This window comes from Microtus ochrogaster, chromosome 21, assembly GCF_000317375.1.
Source record: "Microtus ochrogaster isolate Prairie Vole_2 chromosome 21, MicOch1.0, whole genome shotgun sequence".
Taxonomy (NCBI): domain Eukaryota; kingdom Metazoa; phylum Chordata; class Mammalia; order Rodentia; family Cricetidae; genus Microtus; species Microtus ochrogaster.
The window spans coordinates 50,261,806-50,286,740 of NC_022022.1; the positions used below are offsets into that span (position 1 = coordinate 50,261,806).

Consider the following 24,935-nt stretch of genomic DNA (forward strand, 5'->3'; position numbering starts at 1 on the left):
GTAAGCAGTGAGAAGTTACCAGTTGAATGAACTTAAAAATGTTACAGATTAAGAACACAAAGGGAGCTAATATAGTCTTGAAGATCAGCAGAATTCTGTCTGTACACAGGCCTCTCCTATGGCAATCCTAGTCAAGGAGGTACAAGCAGCAGGAATCAGTGCAACTTGCAGAATTCACAACACAGCACTGGATTTTCTCTCAGGATTTTATTTTATATTATCCTTTCCTGAAAAATAACCCATATAATTAGATAGAATTAAAAAAGGGGATGGTAGAGGAAAACCCGCGCTGAGCTGACAGAATCTATGTGGCCCTAACTTTGCTCTTTCACGGCCGTGTCACATATCAGCCTTCATGTGTCTGTCTTCAGAGAAATCTAAAACGCATTGACACTTAATTTTTAAAACATTGGGGATTACAGGTCCACAAATGAGTCTTCTGATAATAAATTACTAAATTAGTAAAAACATCCTGTAAACACAGCTACTAAGAGCTGCCAAGACACCTTGGGTTGCGTTTCTTAGTGGAGCCTTGCTAGGAATATACTGCTTCCTAGTTAATTACTGCCTCCAGACAGAAAAGGAAAGGCCTTGAATCCAGCATTTGTATGGTCGCATGGCCCTGTTCAGTCAAGCTCAATGTATGTTACATGATTGCCTGAGAGGAATAGAAAAGCTACTTTCTCAGTCTCTGACCAGAATGCCTGATGAGGCTTGGTGTCAGCGAGGGCAAATGGGCACAACAGCAATTACACCGAAAGCAAAGTAGTTTCCTTGACAACCAGTTTGAGGATTCATTGTGATTTATTATTTACTACTTCAAAAACTCTTTCTGTGATTTAATTAAGGATTGAGATTTTCACGAAATCTATCTCTTCCGAGCCCTGTGACTATTGTTGAGATGTACGTGGAGACAATCCCACGTTCATGGTGTCTTAAACAGGGCCAGAGGAGCCTTCACCTAGAGTTCTGGGAGAATGTTCACAGGTCACATAGGAAGCAGTTAACTTAGATAAAATGAGGCTTACACTGGGTGATGTTGTTACTTGGTTCTTAACTAATAGCATAATAACAGCAGTCGCCTTGGGTGCCTCCAAAGCAGAGGTTTCACATGAATTTTGATCTTTTTGTTGGAAGCAGTATCATTAACTAGTTTGCATCTCCGTATTGCATGCAGCATAGATAGGTTATTTCTTTGTACTCATCTCCATCGTTACACACTTCTTAAATTTCACAAATTATAGTCTTTTAAATGTGGCTGTAATCAGATAATATTTTTTGTGAGAAACAAAAGTTCAGCTCCTTCCATCTCACCATTAGATAATTTCTATTGTCTGTGATTTTGCTTCCCCCAAAACCTTCCGATGCTCACTCATTACTTTTGCCGAAAGAGCTTTAAGTGAACTACTTGTTTAGCATTAATTAATAATCGAATGTGGCATGCTTCTTAACTAACGCTCTGTATTTTTTTAAGGGACAAAACCTTCCAAGTAAAAATAATTTTAAGCATTTATTAAATTTCTATTCAAAAATGGCATATTTGTATGTATTCTTTTTAATTAGAATTAGTTCTGCTTAGCTCGTTTACATTCCTGCCGTCAGTATATCAGCCCGAGGATTCCATATATAATTAATGTAGGAAAACAAGAGGGCTGTCCCTTGGTAGAAAAACTGGTAATGGATTAAAAGACTGTAGCTCTGAAATTCCAGGAATGTGGCATAAGATGCGCTTAAGACCTGAAGTCTGGAAATATTAAGTCTGAATACCCCACCCATGTAATCAGCTCAAAATAATTGAAAAAATATTTGGTTGAGCACCTAATATAGATATTTTGTTCCTACCCAATATTAAATATTGTTTAAGAAGAAACTTCACTTTAACTGAAAGAGAGGGTTGACTGTTGCTGGCAGCCTTTGAAAACCTTGATGGAATGTGTACTGTGTGTATTCAGAGTCCAGAGCTGTTATCGAGGCAGCCTCCGGAGTGTATGACATGCAGCATTTGTGTGCGTTACCTAAGTCAGGGAGAGGGAGCATGCATTTTCCTCCTGGATCCCAATTTGGACAAGGTCAGCACTTTTTAAATTGTGCATTGTGACTTTGACAACATTTTTAAGTTTTAATCATCTATGAGAAACAATTACAAATATTCATGGAATGGATATCAATCGTGAACATAACAAATCCAATGTTTTTGCATAAGAAGTCCGTTTGCTGCAGACAATAGCTTACAAAAATGCAAGTAGAAGCTTCAGCGTGTCCAGGTGAGAGCATACATGCCCCACTCTTTCCTAGGTAGTGTTATTTTTTTTTTTTAATGGAATACGTCACAAGCAGAATCTTTGGGGGCTGAAAAGGGTAAGAGAAAGATGTGGATTTGCTATTCTGCAGCAGTGGTACTGTATAAATTGGAATTATTCCTAACTGCTAAGTGTGGCAAGTTAGACCTCAGTATAAAAAACCTTCTGGTATATAGGAAGTTGTTAACTTATCAGACTGGTTTTGAGAAGTAAGCTTGTGATTTTGGTGTGTATCCTTTTAAAATAGTGAAATAAATGATACTATAAGTGTACATGGTGTGTGTGTGTGTGTTTGTGTGTATGTGTGTGTGTATGTGTGTGTGTATGTGTGTGTGTATGTGTGTGTGTGTATGTGTGTGTATGTGTGTGTATGTGTGTGTGTATGTGTGTGTGTGCATGTGTTTGTGTGCGCGTGTGTGTATGTGTGTGTGTGTGTGTATGTGTGTGTATGTGTGTGTGTATGTGTGTATGCATGTGCTTGCAAGTGCCTGCGTGTGTTCCACAGCTTGTGTGGGTTAGAGGATAAAAACTTCAGCTCTCTCCTTCCATCTTAACAAAGTTTCTGGAGACTTAACTCAGTCTACAAGTTTACAGGGCAAGAACATACTGATCAGTCTCACAGACTTCTTGGCTTTAAATTTTTTAAGAGCATATTCTTTAAATACAAGACTGGATGCATTCATTTGGGGCAGTGAATATGGGGATTTGGCTCCCGCATGCTTTGAATGTGGATGAAAGATACATCTGAGTCCTCCATGCTGTCAAGAATTGGGAGTGGATCTTGATGCTTAGACAGACCTCTCAGACGTTCCAGGCCTGTGAGGCTGAGGTAATCATGTGGGAGAGTGCATCGTGGTAAGGAAGGTGAGAAGCTTATGGGAATGGCGGGGTAAGTTACAAGAGAATTTGAGATGGCCAGCCAAATATAATGGTACCAAATGAGTCAGAAATGTGCCTTGACTAACAGTAAGTAAACCTTCGGTGCCTGGTGGGGCTTCTGCAGCACACTGATTGTGTTTTGGAGTATTTCACAGCTTAATTTGCATTGTTATAAAGGTGTTGGAGTAGCTTTGTATACATTTGCCAAGCATTTAAGTTCATGTGTGTGAAATGTTAAATTATTAAAATGAGACCAACATAAATTGGGATTTACCTCGTTAGAGGAACTGTGAGAAAAAAAATGTTTTGACTGATATTTTCAACTTACACATCACAGAGATTTTTGTATTATGTTGGGTGCATTCCTGTGAGTGCAGGTGCATGCCTGTGCAGGTGCATACCTGTACAGGTGCATCTGTGTGCAGGTGCATCTGTGTGCAGGTACATGTGTCAGTTCAGGCGTCAAGGGCCGGCTTCAACAAAATCACCTCTTACCAGGGTAGGGGAGTGGGAATTGTATAAATATAAGTAAAGAATATGAGGACACATAAAGATAATAAGACAGAAACCATAGAATAATACTGGGAGGGTATTCCAGTGATTACTGAAATCCTGAAATCATCTGCGTTTATTTTTTCCACAGCTTTTATTCCCAATATAAACGGGGGGGGGAGGGGAGAAGGTAATGGAAGACTTTATTAACATGATACAAAGGACAAGTCAGTCAATTACTTTTACACTTTGAGACATCAAATCATTAACATTCTGTTGTCTAGGTAGCAAAGCTGCTCTAGATCACCCAGATCACCCACGCTGAAGGTTGTCTTTCCCAAGGTGACCTCATAGTTACTAAAGAAGGAGCAGAAGTACATTTGCATATCCTGACCACCTGTCAGGATAGCAGGGATCTACTGGAATGAGCTATTTTGATGTTAAAAGAACCCAGCAGGCACATCATTAGTTGGGGTGCTTGTTGCTCACCTTTGAGTAATCTCCAAACTCCCTGACTTTCAGACAAGGTGGAAATGGGCCCACATTTCTTAGACCCTACATCCAGGTGCGTGTGTGAGTGCAGGTGCAGGTGTGAATGTAAGTGCATGGATGTACAGGTGCATGTGTGAGTGTAAGTGCATGTATGTACAGGTGCATGTATTTACAGGTGCGTGTGTGAGTGCAGGTGCATGTATGTACAGGTGCATGTATGTACAGGTGCGTGTGAGTGTAAGTGCATGTATGTGCAGGTGCATGTGTGTGCAGGTGCACGTGTGAGTGCAGGTGCATGTATGTACAGGTGCGTGTGAGTGTAAGTGCATGTATGTACAGGTGCATGTATGTGCAGGTGCATTTGTGAATGCAGGTGCATATGGGTGCAGTTGCCTGTGTGTCTTCAGGTGCATCTGTGTACAGATCTTTAGAGGACAACCTTGGGGTGGTTTCTGAGGAGCTGTCAACATTTTCTTTGGAGGCAGGGCCTCTCTCTAATGATGGGAACACCATCACGACTGGCTCTTTTTTTCCATTGATTGTGTGATCCAACTCTGTTCTTTCTGTGTGCGCTTCACTGACTAAGCCATTTCTCCAGGTGCTTTACAGTATTTTTAAATGAAAATATTTAGAGCTAAATGATCATGGAAACTTGGGTGACAGCTTTGATGTGATCTTTAGTTGCTGAGACTCTATTCAGAATCTTCCCTAGTTCATTTTATTTATTCTTGACAACTGGATTTTTAAAACATTACTCTTCCTGATTCCTCTTTTGCCAATCAAGATAGTTTTTCTGTTTCATTTGTCTTTATTTCTTTGTGTGTTGTATTCCTGTGGTGTATTTTTAACAAATAGAAATGGGCAACTCTGTTTTAGTAGATTGTTCTCTGTTTGGAACATGATTATTCCTTGATAAATGTTTGAACAGCTAATAGCAAGCTGAAATACTAGAAGATCTACAGGGCAGGATCTCATCTTAGGATCCAGGATGACAAATCAGAAGGGTCTTTAGTTTCAGGAGACCTTGTTTTATAAATAAAGCAAACACTTGTTCCCCCATATCTTAAAAGCAATCTTTTTGTTTGTTTGGTTGCTTTTTGTTTTGTTTTGTTTTGTTTTGTTTTGTTTTGTGACAAGGTTTCTCTGTGTAGCTCTGGCTGTCATGGAACAAGGCCTTGAACTTACAGAGATCCCCCTGCCTCTGCCTCCTCAGTGCTGGGATTAAAGGCATGAGCCACCACTGCCTAGCTAAAAGCAATCCTTATAGTAGCAAGTAAAAGCTGTTCAGCAAGAGGAAATTGAGTTAAAAGATTATAATGGAATTATTTTGAAAAATTAAGATTTGATGCTATTGTGTTTGGACATTATTGGTTACATTGGCCTATTCATGTGTACGTATGAGGTAATTGCTTTGCTAGAGGATTTTGAACAGAATTGAAGCCATCTCTATACTCACGCATGTTTTCTTTTCCATCTCTAATCAGAAAACACACAAATTCAAGCTATAGTGTGTTAGGCACCAGGAAAATAGTTAATACAAAGAAATTCCTCATTATACCTGAGAAGATTGTAAGGTTTTCTATTTAAGACAGTTATGCAATATCCCATTATTGACAAAGTTTTGATATTGTTGTTTCTCTTATTTTTTGCTGACCAGTTAATGTATACATTGATTTTTTTTAAAAAAAGTAAAAATATTTAGAAATATTGCAAGTATTCATGTAATTACCATTATCTTTATTCTATTTTCGATACAAGGTCTTATATAGCTCAGGGTGACCTTAAATTCACGGGGTAGGTAAGAAAGGTCTTGAACTCCTGATTCTCCTGCCTCTTTCTGCCATGGGTTTTAGTTGCACGCTATCTAGCCCAGTCTAGGGTATGATTATTTTGCTTCAGCCAAACACTGAGCAAAGGAGATTGAGATGCCGGCATGTAGGTACAGCAACAACAGCTGTCGGAAAATACACATAGCTCCTTCCAACTCCAGAACAAGTGAGTTCCTCGTTCCCCTAAAGTGCTGTATCTTTATACACTTTATACACAAATGCTGAAAAACTCCTAACAGCCTGCTATGTAGGAATCTTTCCATGTCAGAGACCGTACTACAGAGTGTTCTGAACTTCCTCACACAGACAGTGTTTGGGAAAACTTACATACCCCAAATAATAAGGTAGCATTTTAGAAAGATGATTAATTTATTCAGCAAAGCGACTTTGTGTCTTATACTAGCACAGTCAAGGTGACCCAAGCAATAGACAAAAGGCTTAGAACCCTTTGTTCTGTTCCTTGGAAGTCAGTAAAGGTCTTGTAATCTGATACCTGACATGGATAACCAAGACGGGCTTCAACTGTAACCGATGCTGGGAACGGTGGCAGCACCATCGCATGGCACGATGGCTTCATCATTAAAATGTCCACTGGATGTTAGATCACCTTGAAATATTTTCATGTAAGATTTCTATAGAAAATACCCATTGCTTCCTATTCTAAGGTGCTCCTGTGTAGGGGAACTAGAAATAAAAAGTTTATAAGATAATCTTCGTTGCATCGCAATGATCATCTTTTTAAATGTGCATATCATACATTTAGTTTCAGTGCCTAGAAATATGTTTTCGAAGATGATTGTATTTGTAATTATGTATGTGTGTGTCTGTGCATGAAACTTGAGATGTTCCTGGCAATAGTAAGCCTCCTGATGTCGTGGCTAAGAAGTAAACTCCAGTCCTTTGCAAGAGCAGTATGCTCTGCTAACCACCGAGCCAATTCTCCAGCTCCATAGGAAAGATTTTGATCAATTTGTGTGATTTGCTTGGTAAATGAGATTAACAGTCTGCAGGTGAAATGGCCTAGAAGGAGAAAAGCGCTCCCGATAGGACTCAAGGAGATGTGGGAGGAGCATCAGAGCCATCCTCTCAGCTTTGGCTTCAGTAAAGGACTTCCTAGCCTCATGTTCTGAGTTGTAGAATGAGTCTTGTATTGAGTTTTTGTCATGCTAGATGATTGCCATAGCTAATAAATACCCAATCAAATGAATGAATGAATGAATAACAAATAAATAAATCATGAAGCCAGAGACAATTTCGCACTTCTTAGAGGGACATGGGCTAAGTCCCGGGGACCCAGGGATGTGCTCTTGACCCTGTTTGGGAAAGAGGCAGTACTGCTTGGCCGCAACACAGAGAACACAGAGCACACCCCTTAGGGAGTTTTTTTAACTCTAGTCAGAAGAAGGAAGGAATAAAGAGTCCAGCAAGTAGCTTGGATATTATTCCTGGCTTGAGTTGTTACAGGGTCCTCATGGGAATTGAGAAAATCTGCAGTGTATCTAAACTGTGTTCAGTCCTTGTGAAAGACGCTGTCTTCCTGACTTGGCTCCCAGTGTAGCTTTAAGAAGACCGAGGAAAGAAATCAGGCTAACAGGGATTAGTTTAATCGTAATTGCCTGCAATTATGATTTCATCATACACAAACTATTTACATACAGTCACTTATATCTGCTGTATAACTTACCAATTAGTCTGTTTCCTTGGATAGCTGGACATGGGATCTAAACCTTTTAAAAACTGCACTAATGAAGGCAGAATTGCAAGCTTCACATTGGGACTTCCTCTTCTTTTTTTTCCCCCAGTGTGCTGGCAAAATCAAACACTTGGCACTTTACAGCTGTTACATTTTAATCTTTAAGTATAAGTTATTTATTGTTTTTCTAAACCTGAAGAAGAGATGTAGGGGCCTTGTTATTCCCATTTGATAAGCAGGAAAACTGAGGAACAGATCCATCCTCAAGTTGGTAAGCAAGATAATTCTGCTAGCAAGCATTGGAAACTTAGCTTAGCTCCAGGTGGGCTGTGTCAGTCAGACAGTCCATCTGCAAAGTAACTTTAAAGAGCGATATGATTTAAGAGTTTCCAATAGTAAATCTAGCATAGAAGCAAGAGACCCCCAAGATGAATTTGTACCCAACAACTAGTTGCTAAAGCCCCAAAAAGGACACCTGCAAAAGTCCCAGCCTGTGGTGTCACGTAGATGCTTTTCTACATAGTAATTTAGCCTACAAACTTGTAGCATACAGTTGCAGAATTGAGAGTTGCCTTCATGTTCACCAGCGAGTCTCAGAGAACGTATCAGCCAAAGGTGGATGATTCTGGAATGCTGACCATCAGGGGATTAAGGGTATTTGTCTTTTCAGTAAGACTTGCTGTGTAGGCTTCTACAAAGACACCAGTGACCTGTGTGCCTAGACCTATCCCTCTTCTTTGGTAACAGATGACTTTGAAAAACGTTGCATTGTAGTGTGGCTTGGGACTCTTGTGCAATTGGTGTATGTGCAAAACATACTTTAGTTCTATCTTCTCTTTTGATGAGTCTCCTGGCAGTTTTCTGTTGTCTGGGGAAGAAGTGGGGGGGGGGAACTCCTACATTCTAGATGAGAGGGGGTTCAAAAAAGCGGGGCATGCAGGAGGAAGTTGCACCTGGAGAGAATGCTGTGAAGCTGTAAAGATAGGGATGTGAGAATCGGATTTGAAAATAAGGATTATATAGTGCACGCTTGTCATTTAAAAGAATTTAATGGGATAAGCAAATTGGGGCTTTTCTACAGTAACATTCTAGTACCGTGTAAATCTTTTTGCTTCTCTCTTTGATATCTGTAGCTAATTTGCAGACAAGTCGTTTTGTCAACCACCTTGCAGAATATAAACCTTAACACAGCAGATCATTGCCAACTGTGGGATATACTGGGGAAATGTATCCAGGAGCAGACAACAAGGAGGCTATTGGGAGTTGGGAGAGTTGAGAATGAAGAAAATGCCACGAAATCTGTAAGAAACATTTTGCTTAAGCAACATCCCTTTCCTGGTGGTGTAAATCTGGGCACAGGTCACCCAGGGGAAAATGCATTCCACGGTAGGGTGATCCAGTCGAGACACCACTTTTAGGAGAAGCCATCTGGGTCTCCACTTCCACTCAGGTGTCTTCTATGTAGGAAATGGTGGCTCTCAGCCACAAGAAGGCAATGGGAATTTCACTTCAGGTCTCAGGTCAGGAAGTGTAGTTATCAGGTTGTTCCCATAAAGGGGGCAGTATTCCCTTATCTTCCTGGGCTCTGTGCTTCTTTGCTTATCCACTCACTTTAATTACTCCGTAGGGGTTGGTGGCCAGGTTTCGTGCCCATCTGGATGACTGGGCACCCTTGGCATCTATGGACTAGTTTCTATTATACCAGAAAGGTGTTCCCATAACTCTTCTTCCTGTCAAGCATATGTATACTGTGATAAATATGTAGATCTTTTTAAAAATGTATTTTGATTGCTGCCCTCTGCAGTGCTGTGTGCCCAGATTCTAAGAATCTGGGGGAGGAATATACTGTGTATAGTAATGGTTTATATTTTATTACACTACTAAATGTTCATCTTTTCTACATTAAATTTTTTTCTGTAAAAAAAATGTATTTTGACATTTATATTTGTATATGTGGGTGTCTTTCTGTGTGTATGACACATGCGTGTGTGTTTGTGTCTGTCTGTCTGTCTTTGGAGGCCAGGAGAGGGTGTCTCATCTCTTCAAGCTGGAGTTAGTGGTTGGTTGTACACTTCCCAGAATGGATACCAAGAACTCGGGTTCACAGGAGGACCAGCAAACACTCCTAGAAGGCATCTCTAGCAAAAGTTACAATTTTTTTGTGGGCGGGGGGAGAGGGGCCTGGGAGCCCAATCTCAAATCACTCAATATAATCATAATTTTGTTTTGTTTTCTTGACAGAATCTCATTTCTCTCAAGCCAGTTTCAGACTCACAGTATAGCAGATGACCTTAGCTCTTGGTTTACCAGATCCACTGCAAACTAATCAGACTCCACAGTATTTTTTTTTGTCCTGTATTTAATATTATGGTATTTTCAGGGAGGAAACCATTCCCTTTTATCAATATCCTCTAAATCACTCTCCTATTGTGGGATATTACGTAGTATTAAAATTTCCACTGTCTCCTTTTGTCCAAATTACTGTCAGATTGTTAGATTGTTTTTAGAATATATTATCATAAATGGGATTTGGTAAGAATCTTTTCAGAAAGATTGTATGAGTTCATGATCTCATAAATAGCTGAAGTATAGCATAAACATAATGAAAATGTGGGTAAATGTGATCTTAATTGCATCCAATTCCTATTCATGAAATAAAAGCAGCAAAAAATGGATTGATATATCGCCAACATTAAAAATGACTCAATGTGAAGCACTTAAATTATGAACCCAATTATTGTAATAAACAACCAGATCTTTGGTAATTTGATAGGAGAAAATGCAACCAAATTTGATTTTTTATTTTAAAAAAAACTTTTTGTTCTTGATCATTAAATATAGTATTTTATTTTTATTTGCCACTTAGGTTTACTTTGTTTTCTGGGCTTTGGAGAATGCTGTTGTTCACTAGTGGGGTCTCACCCAGGCCTCAGCTAACGATTGGTCAGTAAGCCACATCCCCAGCCATGCCTTTTCTTGACCTAATTTAAAATGGATTCTATTGCCATGTGGTGGTAGTGCCATTAATTCCACACTGAGGAGGCAGAGGCAAGCAGATCTCTTTAAGGCCTGCACAGCAGGCCAGTCCAGGCTATGCAGTGAGACCCAGTCTCAAAGAAACCAAAGAAACAAAACACCCAAAGGAAAACAAATTAAATAAAACAGATACTCTGACTTGTGGACACTTTGGTATAAACGATGTGACCTGGTGTTTTTGTTTCAGTGTTTAATGTTTAGACTTTCCCAGTCCATGTCTATATCGAGCATTCCGCACTGAGAGACAGTTGTTCATCTGTTGGGAGAAGATGGCAGCTTATATTTCATAAATAGGATTTCATTGCAGTTTCAAAGGCAGATTCACTGTATGTTAGTTTGTCACTGGTAACTAGAATTTAATAAATAGGTAGCTTAACAAGTTAAGTGTGTGGGACATGTGATGAGGATTACAATAGTAAACATTTGTAGTTGCTGATCTTAATTTATGACGAATTTCAGCTTGGGTAAAACTTTTAAGTAAACTACATTTTAACCATCACCCTGTGTACTGACAATGAATTAATTCATTATCACGCCTGATTTTCAAATGAAGGTACTGAAATACTGGTGTTGTGTTTTTAATGTGTAATGTAAATATTCTAAACCAAACCACATACCTTCTTATTCAGAAGATTTTACTGTTGGCCTGAAATAGGAAACACATCTTACAAGCAATCCCTCCAGTTCCAACTGTACAGATCGTTAATGAGTACATCAGGAGGGAGACATTCTTAAAATGCCTTGACCCATCTGGTCGTCCTTTCAATAACCCCCTTCTTCTTTAGCTCTGTGAGGAGCTTCCACCTCAGTCATCATGTTTTATTATTTTTAAGCTAGCTGTATTCATTATCAAATATCAATTAATATCAGTCATCAAAACAAATTGATAGCAGGTATGTCTGAGAAATGACTTGACCATTCCTATACTTTTCCTAACGCATTTGAAGAGTGGTCCATGAATATTTTATTTTGGTTTTGTGTGTCTAAAAGTATAAGTGGTATTATATGTTTTTATATAACAAAAAATGAATATGTAAACATTTTATGCACAGAATAAAATTCTGTAATAGAATACTGAAATTCAAATTTTGTATAATTTTAACATGTCATTAAATACTATTATGATTCTATTAAACATTAAAAAATATTAAACACAAGTTCTTGGCCAACATGAAAGTACTTGTTTTCTTCAATTTTAAGACAGGCTTTTTATACGTAGCCCTAGCTTGCTGGGTAGTTCAGGGTAGCCTTGAATTTGAGCCATCCTCATCTGTCAGTCTCCTGAGTGGTGGAATTGACTATTGATAAGTCATTTATATAACATTCTCGGAATTACTTACTTTAGTATTAAACACACTGTTGATGGGCAGTCATTGTATGGAAGTTTATTTGTAAAGATACATTATGTTTTGCTTGTGTAGTGGTTGACTAGGCTAGAATGCAAACCATTTTTTTTCTTTTTTCAGTGCGTGTTTCTTTCATCAGTTGTTACAGTAACTCTTCTGTGCCAACATGAAATAGCAGAGAGTATGCTGGAGAGTAAGAGTATCTCCTGCCCTGATGCCGTTCTTAGCTTTAATGCTGCCTCCATCTGCAAAATGTGATTTTTCTAGAACTTCCCTGTTGTCAGATTCACCTAAGCTCTTACTTTCTTTTTCTTCTTTTTTTAATTAAGATTCTTCTCTCGTACAATACATTACAATTATAATTTCTCCCAGCCCCCTTCCCCATTTCTCCTCTCCCCCAGACCCAGTCCCCATCCATTTCCCTTTAGGGAACAGTAGGTTTCCAAGAGACAACAATCAAACATGTCAAAACCAAAACCAACAAGATAAGGCAAAAAACTGAGTGTTGTTGGTGGACAAGGCACCCCCAAAGGAGGAAAAGAGTCTTAGGAGCAGGCAAAAAGAGTTACACACACACACACACACACACACACACACACACACACAGCCTTAGCACATGTGTGAAGGACCTGGTTCAGACCTATGCAGTTTTACTCTGTGAACTCACATGACTCCTGGTTTTGTGAGTCTTAGGATTTTCTGCTGCTTTTTACCTTTTTTTGAATACTTGAGGACCATTTTAACTCACACTGTCCACTTTATAAGGATAAAATTAACAGTGTTCTAGGTTGTGAAGGAAAACAAACATTTGAAGTTCAGGAGGGGCTGTGCCAATTAGTTCATCAAGGCATAGAGACACTGCCTGGCACAGGATTGTCTTGTCCTGTATTTTCTGTTACTTGTTAGAATCTCTGTACTTAGAAACGGAGCATCAGCTTCTAGTATCTTCTGGTGCAAAAGCCAGTGTAAAAAGTTGAGATGGCTCTCCCTGTGTTAGGTTAGGACCTCTCCAGTAAATCCGCCACCATGCTCTTGCTTCTTGGTGGATCTGCTCAGCAGGTCAGCCAGCACCTTAAAGACTGCCTTTTGACTGCAGAGGAGTTCCATGTAGCTCTTCTAAGGTTTTATGACATCACAATTGCAGATTAAGTTTATGGTGTTGCAGATTTGCAAAATTTGAATTTATTTTTTAAAACTTTACCCGTTCATCAAAAGGCATATGGTACCCAGACTCAAATGAATGAATGTCAAAGCCACTGTATTGTCATTTAAGAAATGATACCTGCACCCTATCGTGGACTGGGATTCTATCCTACATGGCAGTGCCATCACTGGCGTCTGGAGGGAGGTTATTTAACTTATTCCAGAACAAATTTAAAGAGAAATTAGAATGTGCCAAGAACACAAACACAGCAGGAAAAAGTGAGTGAGCAATAAGGAAATGCTTGTTTCTACTTGATATTTTTAAAAAATGGGATCAAATTCTAAATATAAGCTTGTTTTGTTTGTTTTTTTAAATTTATTTATTTATTAAAGATTTCTGTCTCTTCCCCGCCACCGCCTCCCATTTCCCTTCCCCTCCCCCAATTAAGTCCCCAGTTTCACTGCAGCCAATCGCTGCTGTTGCATCTTGGGTGAGACTGACTGATGCATTCCTTTTCACTCGTTGGGGTTTCTTGAAGCTTTTCATGAGAAGCGTTGTTAAGAAGAGTACTAGCATAGCAGCGTCGTCTCAGGGCGTATCTTACATGCGTGTGTCTGTCATGTTGTTGACTTGCTTCGCCCCCCACCCCCATTCCTACCACTCTTAAGGAACTTGATCTTTGTATGTGTCTCTTTCAATCCAAAGGAAACCTACACTTTGGTAGTTCATATTGTAAACTTTTATGTATGTAACATCAACAACCAATATGTAAACACCGTTTCGAGGACATAAAAGGAAATGTTTCAACACTTTCTGGTCCTTAGAAGTTATTTTTTTTTTTTTAGGCAAGGGTAGATGTAAGCAGATGCTCCATCTTAGAATCCTGTTGAAAGTCTTTCCTCTGGCAGAAATAGCTTCTCTGTTGTCTTCAAAGGTATTAATTTATTTGTTTTTTTTTTTTTAAGGGAGAATTTCAAGTTAGATACCCCTTTGCGATTTTAGGGAAAACAATGCCTTTTTACAAAGGAACTTAGAGCTAAGTTGTTCATGGTGACCCACGCGTGGAATTCCAGGTCTCAGGGGTTGGTAAGTTCAAGGGTAGCCACTGCTTCTTCGTGAGTTCAATAACAGCCTAGATTACATGAGGACTTGTCTCCAACAACAACAAAAAAGCTAAACTATTAATAATAAATATAGGTGTGTAGGATAAAAAGTTTAAACTGCTCCGCTCTTCAGTGGAAAAAGACGTTGGTGACCAGCATGTTCCCCCCCCCCCAGTAACAAGTGATTGGGATGAATAGCTGAAAAGGCAGGGTTCCAGCTGGATTGATTTCCGGAGGAACCTGTCTGGCCCCGCGAGCCCTCCTCCTGAGGCTTGTTTGAGTCAGCAGCGGTTGACTGCAGGCTCCTTTGAATTCCCCCTTTCAGGGTGCAGAGAAAAGAGTGGGTGGTTTCACTGTAGTTTCGGAGTTGCTAACGAAGATTCTGGAACCCACACTAATGGGCTCTTTTGTAGTGCCTTCTCTGACCAAGGTGGAACTGCTTCACACCTCAGGGCTTATTGTTGCCTAGTAAAATTTTACTGATGTAAAATTCCTACATTGAAACGTAGTGTTGTCCCCATTGAGAATCATTTTAAATCTACTTTTTTGTTTAAAAAAAAAAAAGAGATTGTGATTAGTAGCTTTCTGCCTTTTTTTCCTTACATTTTAGAAAAAAAAAATGTTTGTTTTTAAATACATCAGGAGGATAGAGTAACTTTCCAAATCTGTATTCCCTTTGATCTTTGAGACCTGCTGGAATTATAGTTGAAATGGACTCTAATGAAGTTACAGGACAGGAATGGAGTCTTCTTTAGTCTGCTTGGCTGGGGGTACCATATTGGATGCATGAATAAATTTCACATTTCTGTATTCTTGCTTCTTATTTCATTGCTTTTAAGAACAAATAGTTCTCCAGGTCTGGGCGGGAGAATTAATGGGATTCTGATAACAAAGAGGTAGAAAAGAGAATTGTGAAATCTGTTCTATTCATTGGTGAGAGGTGGCAGTCCCTACCTGAGATAATAAATTGTTTTTCATTACTTATTCTGTAATTATTTTTCTAGTTTCTTTGTTGACAGTGCATGAATTATACCGATGCTCTTGAGAACCTTCATTTAGCTGTACAAAGAGAGCAGCCGAGGAAGATTTCCTTACCGAAGCTAACTCTTCAGTAGCTGTTAGCTAGCTGGAAACAGAAATATTGTGAGGAATTTATTTTATTTCCTTGAGAAGAAACAAGCGGGCCACTGCTCTTTGTTTTGCCTTTGTATAAGGACCACAAGGGCCGACTGACTTTGAACAACTCAGTAGGCTTAGTTTTCAGAGAATGAGCAGATGAAGACCCTCTTCCCCAAGGAGACACCTCCCGCCCTGTCAGTTACCCAGCCACAGGTCCATAATCATGCTGAGTCAGGTGTGCTCCTGTGCTCCTTAGAGCACTAGGGCACAGTAGGTGCAGTGTGAATATCTAAGCCTGAGGTCAGACTTTCTTTTCTTGTTGTCAGGGAAGCCTTGGGCTGGTTTATGTTTGTTTGAATTCTTTTTCCTTTGTTTTTGAGACAGGGTTTCAGGTAGCCTGGCCTGACCTCAAATTGAATATGCAGCTGAGCATGGCTTTGAACTTGTGATTCTCCTGTCTCCTCCATTGCTGGGCAGACACTGTAGGACCTAAATTCTGAGGTCCTGGGGTGTTGGACTCAGAGCTTCCTATGTGCTTAGAAAGGAAGCCACCAACCAAACTACAGGCTATCGGCAACTCAATAACACTGAAATCCTTAATGCGGAGCCTTGATATGAAATATGAAATCCCTTGGCAACGTTTCTGAAGCAGACTGGAATTAAGGAAGTCTGTCTTTGTGAACTTTGGAGAAGTTGCAGTTTCATGCTGAGACTCTTAAAAACACCTCTTCCTGTGGCTTATGTTATTTCTGTAGACATCCTTACTGGGAGTTTTTCCTTTAAAGTTCAGGATTGAACCTGTCGTGTTCTATAAGGTAAACTGCTGTGTCTTAATGACACTTGTGAATTATTACTCGGTAGTGGATAATTGGGAAGGGATCAATTTCTTCCTAATCAGTGCTTTAATCCCAGATGTTTTGAAGGACTCATAATGAATTCTCAGACTACGGAGAGGATTTTTTTCTTCTGCTTAACCTAACATCTGGTGGGTTTCTGATACTTTGACCTTGGACTAGCTGGAGGGTCGCCAGGATTAGTGATACTGCACAAATACCAGGGGCTTTGCCCTGTGTAGCTTATGTAATTAATATTTCCAATTTTTCATTAGACATTTATTCATTTTAAGTTTTGCTTTTGTTTTCGAGACAGGGTTTCTCTGTGTAGCCCTCACTGTCCTGGAGCACACTCTATAGACCAGGCTGCCCTCACAGAGATCCTCCTGCCTCTGCTCCCCAAGTGTTAGCCTTAAAGGACTGTGCCACCACCACCAGCTTATTTTAAGTTTTTTAAAAAATATATTTCCAAATGTAATTATACAATTTTTGTGGATTTAAATTTAAGTTAGTATCAAAACGTTAAAATATAAACTTATTTGAAATGCTTTATCATTTTTAAATATCCAACTTTTTTTTTTAATCAAAATGAGCAACTGATTCTAAACCCAAATGACACAAAAAGTCATGGGAAGATGACTCAGTGGGTAAAGATACTTGCTGCCAAGCCTGATGGCCAGAGTTTCACCTCTGTGGTACACATGGTAGAAGAAAAGAACTGCCTTCCACGGGTTGTCTTCTGGCATACTGACTCTGTCTCTCTCTCTGTCTCTCTGTCTCTCTGTCTCTCTCTGTCTCTCTCTCTCTCACACACACACACAGTTAAATAAATGTAATAAGCTTTAAGAAACTAAAGTTGGGTATGGTAACCAGCACATACCTTTAATCCCAGCATTTAGGAGTCAGAGGCAGGAAGATCTTTGTGAGTTTGAGGCAAGCCTGGTCTATGAGTTTTAGGACATTCAGGGCTACATAGAGAAACCCTGTCTTGAAACAAAAGATTTAAGAAGCTATAGCGTGTCACGCCTTTGTGTTGAGTTGTATAGTCACATTACCTTAGGTGGAAAGAATGCTTTCTTTTGCAAGAAGGCTTCCTTTGTGTGTAAGGTTCCCCACAATCTTTCTGTACATGCAGATTCCTGCATTGTCTAGATCAGTGTCGTTCTGCTGGGCAATAGGAGCTGTGTGTACTTTTGTTCTCCTTATTGTTAGTGTGAAGACAAGGCCATAGGTGAAAGTTTCTGTGCTCTCCACATGTCTTAGTTTAGGCTTCTCACCACAGACACCGCAAAGGAATTGTAGATCAATGATCAATGACTATAGAAACATTGATGTCTTAGTTTGATAGATAGTCCTTTTAAAAATACATATGTGTTTATATCTGGGGAGGGCGGACATATGCCATGCATGCCTGGGAGGTATAACTTTCTGAAGTAGAGAATAATTTTTGTGAGTCAGTTTTCTTTCTGACAAGTGAGTCTCAGAGTTTGAACTCAGGTCTTCAGGCTTCTCAGCAAGTACTTTTTAACCAATGAACCATCTCATCAGCCCTGGTGAAGCTATTTTAAACATTGGAGTAACCAAGAAGCTGAAACAGCTTTGAGCTCCCACAAATCTGCACGAACTCACATCTCTAGCATCTTGCTTTTACACATAAAAAGTTTTATCACACACTTGAGATTTTAAAAATTGTGTTTCCTTGACACCACGGACATGCAGAGGTATACGGACACTGTTGAACGATTAGTGAACTAATTTCTCTTTGAGACTTGCTCTTAGCACTCTTTCCTGGCAGAAAGAGTCCTCACGAGCATATACAAATGGATGAAATTCAGAGATTTCCTAGGCCGGCAATGATAATAAATGGTAGTCTGCGTTAATGTCTCATTGCAGCTTGCAGTCACAGCTCCAGTTCCACGGAGGTCCCTGATAATCAAAAGCCACTGTTCTCACTAGGACCCAGAGACAGCACGAACAGTAGCATCCACGAGAGGGGTTGGTTTCGGGGTAAATAAGAATAGCAGTAGCAGAGGAGAGGTTTTTACATTCTAGTTAGTAAGAGCCCTTTCATAGACATGATTCCTACAGCATCGTGCGCAGGACTGCATGGAGACTAGGTAGAATGGCAAAGTGCTTGCTATCTATCACCTGCTTCAAGTCCAACAACGCACTCTTTATTGACAAAGCACCATACTATCGTGCAAAGATACGTACGGAGGCTGTGACAACCAGTGGTGGCATTCCACTCCTGGCCTTGAGGGTCCCCGGCATAGCGGTACACCTGTTACTGTTAGTTACTCCCTCCTAAATGCAGATGATTTCAGACCCAACGTACCTGCACCTGTTGCCCAGAGGTATTTACTCCGATCACTAGCCTAAAGCAGGGAGAGTTATTGCTTGACATTTTATAGCTCGGGGGGAAGAAACTGTCTTTGCAGAATCATTTGTTCAGAGAGGAGAAACAGAGCAAGCAGTTCATTTCGCTCTAAGCGTCGCACTTTGGCAGTATCCGCATTCGCGCAGCACCAAGATGCAGTATTGATTTTTTTTCCCCCTCACAGAAGCCTCCCACTAGTTCTTTCTTCAATTGTCAGCATTGCAAGATGGATTGGATTACATTCTGCTGGTTGGAATGCCTTGGGGGGGGCATTGAAGTAAAAAAAAATAGATTGCAAGTACAACCAAGAATAAATGCAGTAAACGTGGTTACAAGGCTTTAATTTAGGGATTTCGTGATGTTGATCATGTGGCCATTTAACTGACGACTTGACCATCACACACAGGTTTTTTTTTTCTCCTCTTGTTCTCCCCCAAGACTGGCACCATCACTCTGCTCTACCTAGCAAGACTTACTGCTGATGGGTGTCACAGTGTGGAGAGGCAGGGAAGCAACCTGTCAGATCATCCTTCCAGCATGTGGAACTATGGGAAACTTAAATCTCACTTAGCCTCTGTTTATTCCCCTGTAAAACAGTGACCTTAATAGTTCCCATCAATAGGGGTTTTTGAAGGATCATTAGCTGCTAAACATGTGAAATATCTTCAGCGGGGTTTCTGACAGTGCTGACATAAAATTCCCAGCAATGACCATTTCGGGCTGCAGAAGTGAACCAAAAGCCAGACAGCCAATGGTGACCGTTTCTTTGTGAAAATTTGCTGAACTTGTGCCAGAAACAGTAGGAACCACGGCCCTCTAGCATGAACTCTCCGCTCACCCCATCTCCCCTTTCTGCATCATGGAAGCATTTTTTTGCAGGGCGACACTGTTCCTAATTACGCTGTGGCCAGGTAGACTTGACTAGGTTTGGAGTTGAGGGCAGAAACTATAGCCCAGTGCCGTTGTCAGTAAAAGTACTCGTGGGAGTGCCTCTGGGCTCCCTAGTTCCATCTGACTGTGGTTTTAGTTGAGAGGACAGTGCAGGCATACATTCTCAAAGGCCCAGTCTGCAAATCCTGGAAACAATAGGAGCTGAATCTTTTCCATGCATGCTTGACTAGCTAGGAAGGGCAACAAGACAGGAGAGAGGGAGAGAAAAAAGAGGGAGGAAGGAGAGGCTGGGGGAGAGAGAGAGAGGCAGAGAGAGAGAGAGAGAGAGAGAGAGAGAGAGAGAGAGAGAGAGAGAAGACTTGGCAGAAAAGAATCTCCAAGGCTGACTTCAGAAGTCCCCTTAGACCAGCAGAATGTGGAGATATTCCCGAAGGCTCCTAGCTTCAGTACAGCATTTGTCTTCAACCATTGGTTGGCCATAGAGCTGTATACAGAGATGGGTGATCCCTAGGAATCCAGGATGAGAAACTGGAGCAATGGGGATTGACAAGGAAAATGCACACTAGGGAAGAGTCAGAGCTATTGATCTGTGCAAGGCCCAGAAGTACAGCGATGGCAGCAGCTTGGGGGACTGAAAGCTAAATTCAGAGCTGCCAACAGGATAGTGTCTAAAACCCACCGTTTTCAACAACAACTCTATGAGCTATGCAAACAATCTAGTTGACCCATACTCAAGAGAAAACCCATCTAGTAGAAGCTGCCTTGGATAGAGGCCCAGATGATAGATTTAGCTGGTAAACATTTCAAAGCAGCTATTATGGATACGTTCAAAGATTAGAATGAAACCATATTAGAGAATTAAGAGGAATTATGATGACAGAGAGTTAACAAATGCATGGTCTCAGTAGAGAAAACTATTTTTAAATGACCGTAGAGACAGTCTAGGCACATCTTCACTCTGTCACTGTTGTAAGTAAATTAGTGGTCTCCTCGACAAATATACACATCTCAGTCGGCTCTGCTCAAGGATCCTGACTCTGTGGGTTTGAAGCAGAACTGCAAGTTATGTCCTCCCTGATCTTACCAGGTGACTCTCTGGCATGGTCACACTCAGTGCTCAACTACACATATTCTAGAATGGCCACTTGTGAATAAAAAGGACCTCATGTAAAGGAAGAAGCTGCATTAAGAAATGGAAGCCACACCCATGATTTTGTCTGTAAGTCAGGCACAAAAAGGGTTAACTATTTTTCTTTTCCCCAGGAATATGATTTTGTCATTCATTGGGTTTCCTTAGTGAAAAGCCTGGGTTTTACTGAAGATGTTCTGACTTCCTGTGACCGTACATGGCAGGTGCTAGAGGTCCACATTCACTCAAGTTTTCATGCAAGCAATACGAGGTGACAAGAAAGCACACACCACATTTTTCTTTAAAATGTTTATGAGCCGGGTGGTGGTGGCGCACAACTTTAATCCCCGCACTGGGGAGGCAGAGTCAGGCGGATCTCTGTGAGTTTGAGTCCAGCCTCGTCTTGTTTACAAGAGCTAGTTCCAGGACAGGCTCCAAAACTATAGAGAAACCCTGTCTTGAAAAACAAAAACAAACTAACAAACAAAAATGTTTATAAAAGTTTCCCATAATTGACATTTGTGCATCTTCTCCCTCTCCATAAGTCTTTGGTTAAAATATCTCATCCAGAGATGCTGTCCTGCAGCAAGGGAACCCTGTCTCGTTAATAAGACACTTCTGAGAATTTTCTTGACAGTACCTTATAATCTACATCGTCCCACCATGCTGCATCTGCGCCCAGTGTCCATACCCCAGAGAAGTAGAGTGAATGCTTTTTCAATTGTGGGTCACTGGGAAACAATGTTGAAACGTCAAGCATGTGTTTAGATGGATAGTGTTCTGACTCATAACCTGGGAAAGTCTTGCACAATTTTTAACTAATTTTATTTGTTCAGGAAAGGAGGGGAGAAAAATGCAGGGATTTATTGGCTCAGGTTTTCGAGATCAACACAGACACACACGATTCAGTGCCTGTTGTTCTTTTCATATGGACGCATTTAACCGTTACCTGCTTTGTGTTCTCCTGTGTAGTACGGTTCCAGCAGTACCACTCTTAATTACCATTCTGCACCATTCACCGAAGCCGTGCTTGTACAAAGTAGTGGCACTGTGGCTAAGAACCTCATCAGTGCCTAGCAGGCAGAGTGTGTTAAAGATGAACGTCACGCGTGACCGGCAAGCATGTTTGTAAAGACAAAGTTCAAAGAAAGCAGTTAGTCAGAATTTGGCAAGGAGATGACTTATGATCTGAAACAATAGACATTGTAGCTTCAGGTAAAGCAGTGTTTGTTGCGGCAAACTCTTACATTCGTTGCAGTGGAAACACAAGAACCCTGATCTCCTTCCTCCTGTGGGTTCCATACGAGACATCCCTACGATCGTGAAGAATGCTAATTATTCTTCCTTTATGGGATCAGTTTGGGGGGCTGTGATGTAGACTGTAAAATTCCCTGTGTTAACAAAACAGCCAAGACACCGGGCTACCTCACTGCTGGAGTAGCTCTCATAGCAGAAGAAAATCCACTTAGATCCTGCACACTGACAAAAACCAACATTAAAGGGCACAGCTTCAAAATCACAGAACTTTGTAATCAATTCTGGGCGCTTTTTTTTTTTTTTGACAAAATAGTACCAAGTGCGAACTGTGCTCCAAGCCAATCTTTTAATAGCATGTTCTAATATTCCTAAGATTTTCTAATAATATAATTTATTCTGTTTTATTATGGAATTATAATTGCAAATCACCTCTGCCTTTAATGTAGGTTGCACTCTAAAATTTTATTGATGCTACTTGTTTGAATTTGCACATTGCTTTCCACAGAAATAAATAAGAGCTTGTGAAGCCATACAGATAATTTTAAATAAGACAAATGTATCAGTATGAGTTAAATTGCTTTTTAATACAGGATCAGAAAAGGAGTCATATGTAGCTGACCTTGTAGGGGAAGAAATAACCTTTTATACATTTGTCCAGCTACCCATCTTGTCCTGAAGCGCCAAGCTGTGTGCATGCTCCGTCCTTGCCAATTGCACGCACATCATTGTGTCTAATGTTCTCATGTTATTTTGGACCTTAGGAGGACCTTCCCAGGTTTGGGGATTGCTGCACCTCCTGAAATGTTTATGTTCTAGGTTATGTAATTATTTTCTCCCCTCTGAGTCCGTAGGATTGCTTTTGTGCTGATCTATGGGTATATAGTATAAAATAAAACCCGTTTGTAGGGTGAGGCACCTCCTAGAAGGGTTTGAATTAGTAAGGCCATTATGCAACACACAGAGAGAAGGGGTTACCATTGTGCTGACCCAGACACAACACTCTGGGCTGAAGTGTATATCTTGAAGGAGTTTTTCCCTCTTTTTTTTTTTTAAAGATTTTTTTTTGTAATTGACTATAGGGAGCGAGCCACATGATAGAGTCATTAAAACAATGGAGATAAGATAGTAAAGAAGGCTAAGCAAGGTTCACACCTTTAACCCCACCTTTCAAGTTTGGAAGCAGACGCCCGTGATCTAACCTCATCTGCACAGCAAGTTAGCTACAAAGTGAGACCCTGTCTCCAAAACAACAAACAAACACGCAACATTAAAAAGGAATATCGTAGATGGTGACAAACAGGAAGATGGAAATGTGGCTTCAGGCATCATCAGAGAGGTTGTTGCTATGGTGACTCCTCCTCTGGTAGGAGTCATAGCCATAATAGTGTGGTTAGTGCCCCTCGTCTCTCTCGATCATCTGTCTTCACCCCTTTACTTTCTCTGCTTCTTCACCATCTGCCTGTGCTTAGTGATAATTCAAGGGATATCTGCTTTGAGATTTTGGTTTGGATTAGCCTGGACAGGTGGCTCAGAACGAAGGTGTTTACCACACAAGCCTAATGACCCAAGGTAAACTCTAGAGTCCACATAAGCTGGTGGGAGAGAACCAGCTACGGATGCCTGTAGTGCTTCAGTCATGTATCCCAGCAGACTCATTCTTTCATAATAACTTTTTCAAAAAAAAAAAAAAAACTTGAAATTTTAGACTTTCATTTCATTCAAAATTCCTTTCTGGCACACGGACCTGTTGTATCATATGTAATTCAGGGAGCACTTAAGCATTTGTGTGTGTGTGTGTGTGTGTGTGTTATGGGTAGAAAAGCTAATGCAATGAGTATTCCACTCATTTTCTGGATTGTGTAACTTGAAGAACCTTTCTCTTTGTTGGTCTTTATTGAAATGGCTCGGATAGTGCTGTCTTCTGTCAGTGATGTCACTTTTCACAACAGTGTCTATAAATTTAAAATGTTGTGTTCCCTGGTATTTATTATTGCCATACCTATCATAGATATTTTAGGAGAATTTCTAATATGAAGTAGTTTTATGGTAATGATACTGACAACAATTAATATGTGTACATTAAAAGGGATAGTAGGGATGGTGTGTGGCAGAGTGTTAGTTCTTTACACGTGTGACATCTCTTCCTTGATTTGATGTTTAGATATTTATAAAACTTGAAAAGTCTTCATGAAGTCAATTAAATTTGCCATTTTTTATATGAACTTGCCAGACAAATGATATTTAGTTGTGTTTATACTAAATTATATACAAAAATGGTTTTTTAATGGTAGATTTAAGGTGTCTGATAAGAATGAGTGGAGATAAAGATGCATAAAAGTACTTCATAGTAACCTTTAGAATGAGAATTAAGAATAAATTAATTAATTAAGAATAAATACATGGATCCCTGACATCTCTTGACTCTAATGAATCATGTCTCTTGAAAATGCCATATTGAAATCATCTGTTTAACGCTGTTTCTGTCTTCTTTACTTGTAGGTTTCAGCAGGGCCGCCTTACCCTTCGGGTTAGTTAGACGGGAACTGTCCTGTGAAGGCTACTCTATAGACCTGCGATGTCCCGGCAGTGATGTCATCATGATCGAGAGTGCAAACTATGGTCGGACGGACGATAAGATCTGCGATGCGGACCCCTTTCAGATGGAGAACACAGACTGCTACCTCCCTGATGCCTTCAAAATCATGACTCAAAGGTAGATCCGTGTGTACACGTGTCCTGTAGCCAGCAGTGGTGGACACATGTGTACATGTATCCTGTAGCCAACAGTGGTAGATGTATGTGTACATGTGTCCTGTAGCCAGCAGTGGTAGATCTGTGTGTACACGTGTCCTGTAGCCAGCAGTGGTAGATCTATGTGTACATGTATCCTGTAGCCAGCAGTGGTAGATCCATGTGTACCTGTGTCCTGTAGCCAGCAGTGGTAGATCTGTGTGTACATGTGTCCTGTAGCCAACAGTGGTAGATCTGTGTGTACATGTGTCCTGTAGCCAGCAG

The 24,935-nt window shown here is 40.3% G+C and overlaps 1 protein-coding gene across 31 annotated transcripts in view; it reads left to right on the forward strand.

The window, feature by feature from the left end:
- Adgrl2 (adhesion G protein-coupled receptor L2) overlaps positions 1-24,935 on the forward strand; it is a 208,263-nt gene that overhangs the window by 105,754 nt on the left and 77,574 nt on the right. For all 31 annotated transcript variants that reach the window (XM_026783911.1, XM_026783910.1, XM_026783909.1 and 28 more), the window contains exon 3: positions 24,420-24,633. In XM_026783911.1, coding sequence (XP_026639712.1) covers positions 24,420-24,633 — 214 coding nt within the window. The remainder of the gene's footprint in view (positions 1-24,419; positions 24,634-24,935) is intronic.